The 7,281-nt window shown below is 32.2% G+C and overlaps 1 protein-coding gene across 1 annotated transcript; it reads left to right on the forward strand.

Annotated features, from left to right (window-relative positions):
• Positions 1–4,449: 4,449 nt before the first annotated feature.
• Positions 4,450–7,077, forward strand: LOC102581402 (uncharacterized). Its single transcript, XM_006346658.2, has 3 exons — positions 4,450–4,619; positions 5,108–5,239; positions 6,622–7,077. Exons 1-3 carry the CDS (start codon positions 4,538–4,540, stop codon positions 6,930–6,932), a joined length of 525 nt encoding a protein of 174 aa, XP_006346720.1. The 5' UTR covers positions 4,450–4,537; the 3' UTR covers positions 6,933–7,077.
• Positions 7,078–7,281: the final 204 nt, after the last annotated feature.

Below are 7,281 nucleotides of genomic sequence, written 5' to 3' on the forward strand. Positions count from 1 at the left end.
GTTTGATGCTATGGAGGATGAAATGAAGTCCCTACATGATAATCATATCTTCGATTTGGTTATGTTACCTAAAAATCGAAAAGCTTTGAAAAAAAGGTGGATTTTCCGGGTGAAACATGAAGATGGTAATTCAATTCCACGGTACAAGGCTAGATTAGTTGTGAAGGGTTTCAGCCAGAAAAGGGGGATTGATTTTGATGAGATATTCTCTCCAGTTGTGAAGATGTCATCCATCCGTGTGGTTCTAGGCTTGGCTGCAAGTCTGAACTTGGAGGTTGAACGGATGGATGTTAAAACTGCTTTTCTCCCTGGTGACTTGGATGAAGAAATTTATATGGAGCAGCCGGAAGGTTTTGAAGTCAAGGGAAAAGAGAATTATGTTTGCAAATTGAAGAAGAGCTTGTATGGCTTAAAACAAGCTCCCAGGCAATGGTACATGAAGTTTGGTTCTTTTATGAAGTTTGGTTCTTTTATGAGTCAGCAGGGCTTCAAGAAGACTTCTTCAGACCATTGTGTTTTTGTGCAAAAATTCTCTGATGGTGACTTTATTATCGTTTTGCTTTATGTTGATGACATGCTTGTTGTTGGTCATAATGCTTGCAGGATTAAAGAGTTGAAGCAAGAGTTGAATAAGTCTTTTTCTATGAAAGACTTAGGAGGAGCAAGACAGATTCTTGGCATGCAGATTGTCCGTGATAGAGATGCCAAGAAGTTGTGGTTGTCACAAGAGAAGTATATTCAGAAAGTACTTTGTAGATTCAACATGGACAAAGCTAAGGTTGTTGATACACCTTTAGCTATGCACTTCAAATTGAGTACTAGACATTGTCCTTCCAGTGATGGTGAGAAGGAAGATATGAAGAAAGTTCCTTATGCTTTCAGTTGTTGGTAGTTTGATGTATGCAATGGTGTGTACAAGACCAGATATTGCTCATGCTGTTAGTATTGTTAGCCGTTTTCTTTCTAATCCGGGAAGAGAGCATTGGAATGCTGTTAAGTGGATTATGAGATATCTTTGTAGCACTTCTAGTTTGAGTTTGTGTTTTGGTACAGGGAAGCCTATTCTTTGTGGTTACACTGATTCAGACATGGCTGGTGATGTTGATACTCGTAAGTCTACTTCAGGCTACTTGATTACTTTTGCAGGGGGAGCTGTGTCTTGGCAATCTAGGTTGCAAAAATGTGTTGCTTTATCTACTACAGGGGCTGAGCTTATTGCTGCTGTTGTGTTGCAAAGAGTTGATCTCGATGAAGAGATTTTTGGGGGAACTTGGTTGTGCTCAAGAGAGGTATGTGCTTTATTGCGACAGTCAAAGTGCTATTCATCTTGGCAAGATTCTACATTTCATGGTCGGTCTAAACACATTGATGTGAGGTATCATTGGATTCGAGATGTCTTGGATTCTAAGTTGCTTGAACTTGAAAGATTCATACCAATGATAATGGTTCCGACATGATGACTAAAGCTTTGCCAAGAGGGAAGTTTGAGGATTGTTGCATGATCGCCGGGATGGCGATCTCCTCCACATAGTTGTGAGGGGGAGAATTGTTGGGTTTTAGGATCTTTTTTTTCCCTTCCTATGTGGATAAATAAAAGTCTTATTAGGACCAGCCCACTTTAGCCCATAACCCAAATATTATGTGGCATATATAAGGCTTATTTGGTCTTAATTTCAGAAACACAAGAGAGTAAAATCAAGAGAGATTCGTTTTAGAGATTGAGAGGAAAAGAGAAAAATCCCGTTTTTGCTTCTGGAAATATTCTGCTCAGGCAATCTGCTTCAGACAGAGTTTGCCGCTTCATTAACCGTTGGATCGTTCTCAAATTTGAACTGGGAGTTCTCAGCATCTGGTTCTTGCAATTCAACGGTGGAGATCTGATTTTAAGGTCTGTAGCTTCTGATTTGAGGGCGTGAACAGTAGCGCGTTTTTGGGTGAAATCTCTTCTTTAATTCTCTAGTTTTGGTGCAATCTTGATTTGTTGTTGCTCGTTGTTTGGCGCTTGTTCTGTGGCCAATTTTGGAGAACAATTTTGTAACTCTTGGTGTTTATAGTGGAGCTTTTGGTCCTGTGGTTTATACTCTTCACATCGAAGGGTTTTTCACGTAAATTGTTGTGTCTTGTGTGATTGGTTTATTCTTATCTTGTTGCTTTAGTTTGGTTGATATACTTGCTGTCCATTCTTCATATTGCTTGATTGGTTTGTCTTCTCTTGGTTCAAATTGAAAGGGAAAGTTCAGATTTGGGTATTATTCCGCTGTTATCCTATCTGGTATTCTTGTTAGTGCATTGCCTTTCCCAACAAAGTGGTATCTTATTGCTTAGTGGATCCACTTAGTTGAGAAGTTCTATACCCCGGCACGGTATAGGACAGTTATGGTAGGGTGGACGAGACGTTGTATCATCACGTAGCTCACAGTGATGGTTGTCGGTTAGAGAATCTCCCAAATAGAGTTAAAGTGTATTTTCATAGATCACTTATTATATTGACTTCTGAGATGAGTAAGTATTTGTAAAGATTTAAATAATTTAACTATTTTATCTCTTTACATTCAGCTTGCGTATATTTTATCTATTGTTGTCCCTTCTTTTAGTTATTTCGCTTCGGCTATCTTACATACTCGTACATTCCATGTACTGATGTCATTTGATCTGCATCTTTTTAATATGCAGATACAGGTGTTCAGGATCATCAACCAGCGCTTCATTGAGATCTCTTTGCACTCCAGTTAGTTGGTAAGCCTCCTTGCATTCTGGAGGACGTCACATTTTATCTAATTTTGATTAGTAATTGAGGTGTCGTGGGTCTTGTCCCGATATCTATCAAAAACATTAGAGGCTTCATTGATAGCTATATTTGAGGATGTCTCAGTATTCTTTTGTTTAAAACTTTAGAGTATTATTTAGAGTATTTTCAGACTTTATGAGTATTATATTTATTGAGCTAGTGTGAGTTTTGGGAATGTTAAGTCCCTTGAGTTAAATCCTATTTTTAAATCTTTTGAATGTTTGAGTAAGTCTTCCGCTAAATAGTCAGTCAAACTAAGAGTTCGCTTGAGGATTAGAAATGGTTCTTAAGTGTTGTCCACGTACAGGGTGTAGGTTCAGAGCGTGATAGTTTAATTAAGATAAAAGAATATAAAAATAATTTATTTGAATTATATTTTTATATTAATATTTTATTATGAAACATGTATAAGAAAAATATAACAACAATAATGGATGGAAGGGAGTCCATAATATGTTTCATAAAGAAAGTGAAATTAATGTCGTTTGGTTTGATATGTACTCTTGGAAGTTGGATTACCACTCTTCCGAAATTAAAGAGATCCTTCTTTTAAGTTACAAAATTATTTTAATTATAATACACGTACATATATATAATGATATAGAATGACATAAATTAGTCAAAATTGTATCAATTGGTAGTAAAAAATATATATGTTCACATGAATAAAATACAATTAAAAATATAAAAAGTTATCTTCATTTTCCAACTTGCACATTGGAAAGATAGAAATGAATCACGTGAACGTTGTAAAATAATGATTTTATGAACGAACGCACATGTATCGTTTTCAACTAGATTATATTTTAAAAGAAAAACATATATGTTATCAAATTTAGCTTTGAAAAAATATTTATTTATGTCATTTGTTAAAAGTTTGACTCATCTATGTTATTTATGTTTGAGAAAAGGCTCTATCATTATTTGTTAATTGAAAACAGTTCTGATTTTGTAAAACTATTATTTACACATGATCAATTATAATTCAGCCACGTTATTAATTAAATAATTTTTAAAAATGAAAAAAACTCGAATATGCCATTGAACTTTGTGAAAAAGTTTATCTATATCATTCATCAAAAGTTTGGTTCTTCTATCTCAGTTCACTTAACAAATAATTGACATAAATAAGTCTTTTTCTCAAATAAAAGCCAGCTTTTAACAAATAACATAAATAAACTCCTTTTCAAAATTCGATGGACAAGATAATAGACTGAGCCTCACTTCATCTTTCCATTCATATCTTGCTAAACATTGTCGACTGTCGTTATTATATATTAGTTGTTGACTTAAAATAACTTAAACATACTCTCTTTATATAATGTGATCTTACAAGAATCCATTTTGGATCAAACCAACATAATTTTCCCCAAAATACCTCACATTATTAAAAGTATACACATACTACAATACATCAAACACCACATGAATAATTTTCAATTGAATTGGAAAGAAGTTAAGATAATTGATTAGGTAGGGCAACTCCATTTCCAATTTTAAAAAAATTAACATAGTTCTAACTATAAATCTTATTGGAAAGAAATACATCAATTATTATGTGAATATTATAGCAACAAGTAGCATCTACCACGTCTCGAAATTAATAATTTAATTTCTCACATGGGTCTCAAGGTCTATTTTAATAAAATGTAATAATTGAACCTTCCAACGTTTAATCTCCCAATAAATTAAAACTCATTTCCATCCATTGCAACTTGGAAAAAATAACTAGAAATTAAACAAAGAACGATGGCTAATTTCTTCCAAGATGCAAAGAACAAGATTCAAGATCTCTTCATATACATTGTTTCTTGTGGAAAATCTTCTAATGGTAAGACTTGAAGAATAATTATCTTTAATGTCTAGAAAAAAAAACCCTCTTAATTTTCATTATAGAAATACTATTCTCTTGAAGTTATCCATCTCATCTAAATCTAAAAGTTTAAGCGGGTAGAAAGAATACATTAACTTTTATAACTTAAATATGCCTTTAATGCATCCCTTTGCGACTTGTGAAACCCTGATTTTTTTCGAGAGCCAATTGGTGCTTGGCGATGAGCTCAAACTTATGGTGTCTATCTAATACTATAATATCATGTTAAAATGTATGACCATTTCATCAATTGTTAATTATGTCTTCTTATGTTATTTCTTCTTTTTATATAATTGTGTGCTAGCTAGCTAACTCGTGAAGTTTTTCACAACATCATCTAAAAATTTAAATTATTAAAAGATGATAAACTTTAAATTTACTTAATTACGTCTTCGATATTGAATTATTTCTTGAAATCATAATTTGAATGTGTTCAATTTTTTCAGAACCATCAAGAAATGACCAAGGAACAGCAAGAGATATACCATTAGGAGATAAGTTGGGGCTACAAATACATTTACCAGGAGAAGACCAAGTTGGTCTAGCAACAATTATAACACCAATAAGATTTTCTAAAGGTAAGAGTTGAAGCCTGTCTTATATATATGTCTAAAAAATTTCACTCTTTTTTTCTTGTATCATTTTTTTAATTATAGAGACACTATTGAGTTGTTATGTGTTATTGACGTGATCAATCTCATTGAAAAGTTTAAGCGGTCACTGATTATAAATATGTTTTTTTTAATTAAATATATCTTCAACAAGTCTCTTTCAATTTTTAATTCGGTGGCAAAGAGCTTGGGATACAAACAGCGGGATTAAACCAATTATATTTTTATGTTACGAAGATTCAACATTTATATTATTAAAAAAAGTTTATTTTATCCAATTTTCGTAGTATAATATTTTAATGAAAATGGTTCAGCTGGACCCCTTTACACCCCTCTGCGTCTGTCCTTGCCTCTTATATTCGCTTTGAAATCATATTGAAGTGTGTGGTCATTTATATTGGAAAACTATTGGAAATCACGGAAATCTCGTAGCTTGAGGTGTGCCTATGGCACTGTCCTTAAGGATATTTCACCGGTTAAGGTGTATCCCCAAAATTCAACAAGCTCTTCTAGTACTAAAACTAGGAGCCGTGCATACTAATGCACATTAAAACAAAATTATTGTCATAAAGTCTATCAAATACCACCAACTATTCTATAGGATTTTTGTAACTCCCAAATCAAATAGTAATTGATTAATGCCATAAAGGCAGTTAACTACTGCCATATTAAGAAAATCAAAACGTTGCTACACAATTAAAATCCTTAATATATAATATTAGTAAGCTAAAGTAATTAAGGTAATAGTATGTAATAAATAATTTCAAATAATATTCTTATACTTTTTAAGATAATAAAGATATTTTATCAACAATTCATTTGTTTTGTATTTTGATTTCTAATTATGTCATATTTATCGGGTTTAAGTAAGGTGTGAATTGAAAAATAAGAATTGAGAAATGTGGGTTTGGATACTACTTGTGATTTATATAATTTGTGCAATTCCTCTCATTCACTAAATTGAAAAACTCTGCATTTTTGCCCCAAGACATAGGCTTGATTGAACTTCTTTAAATCTTTTAATTGCATTATTTGTCTCTTTCACAACATCATCATAACATTTTCTTGAAAAAATTTGGATATATGTGTGTGTATGTTCAATTTTCTCATTGAATGAGGTGAAATACAATCTTTGTTTCTGCCCTAACTATGTAGGCATGGCTAAACTTCTTTAAATGTTATTTTGCATACTTCATTTCTCTTGTTTTCCTAGTTAGCCCACAATCTTTCACAATATCATCTAAAATTCTAACTATTTAAAATAAATTACTTCTATTTATTTAATTACGTCTTCAACACAATATTTTCTTGAAATAATTTTAATATATATGTTTATTCAATTTTGCCAGAACCACCAAGAAATGCCCAAGAACCAACAAGAGATCATGTACTAGAAGATGACTTGGGGATAATAAAAGTATTCCCATCAGGTGATGAACCACCAATAAATAATGCACAAAATCAATTAGAAGAAGAAAATATTATTGCTCAACAAGACCAAGAAATTGATAAATCTAAAGGAAATTCACAAGAACAAAAAGAGATTGATGATGATGAGGATTTTGAACCTCTACCAAAAGGGTTTATAATACCTGAAGAAAGAGCAAATTTTTCAACACCTCCAGGAAAAAGATCAGCTCCTAGACCTAAGACTGGTTGAAGTTGATTAATTAATGAAATTCCAATATTGTGATTAGTTTTTTTGAAAAAAAAAAGAGCTATTTTCTTGGTTCTTTTGTTTGTTAATCTTGATCATCTTTAATCATGTACTTGTTAATCTGTTCTAAAAATAACTTAATGTTAATAATTTTATCACTTTAATTTCTTGAATTTTAATCCTGGTCAATCATACCTCCTCAGAAGTTCTTTATTTTCTCCTTTTACTACTAAAAATATGTTGAAAATCGATAGATGATCTAATTTTTGGTTTTTACTAGAATCGACATAAAATGGACAAGCTTAATAATGTCGGTTTAGGGTGTGTTTGGTATGAAGGAAAATATTTTCCA

The sequence above is a fragment of the Solanum tuberosum genome, unplaced genomic scaffold (genome assembly GCF_000226075.1).
Source record: "Solanum tuberosum cultivar DM 1-3 516 R44 unplaced genomic scaffold, SolTub_3.0 scf00086, whole genome shotgun sequence".
Lineage (NCBI taxonomy): Eukaryota > Viridiplantae > Streptophyta > Magnoliopsida > Solanales > Solanaceae > Solanum > Solanum tuberosum.

Bases quoted from the DNA above. Each gene is read 5' to 3' on its own strand.
- LOC102581402 (XM_006346658.2), top strand. From the start codon at position 4,538: ATGGCTAATTTCTTCCAAGATGCAAAGAACAAGATTCAAGATCTCTTC. The intron at 4,620-5,107 runs GTAAGACTTGAA...CAATTTTTTCAG, and splicing joins TTGTGGAAAATCTTCTAATG to AACCATCAAGAAATGACCAA. The intron at 5,240-6,621 runs GTAAGAGTTGAA...CAATTTTGCCAG, and splicing joins ACCAATAAGATTTTCTAAAG to AACCACCAAGAAATGCCCAA.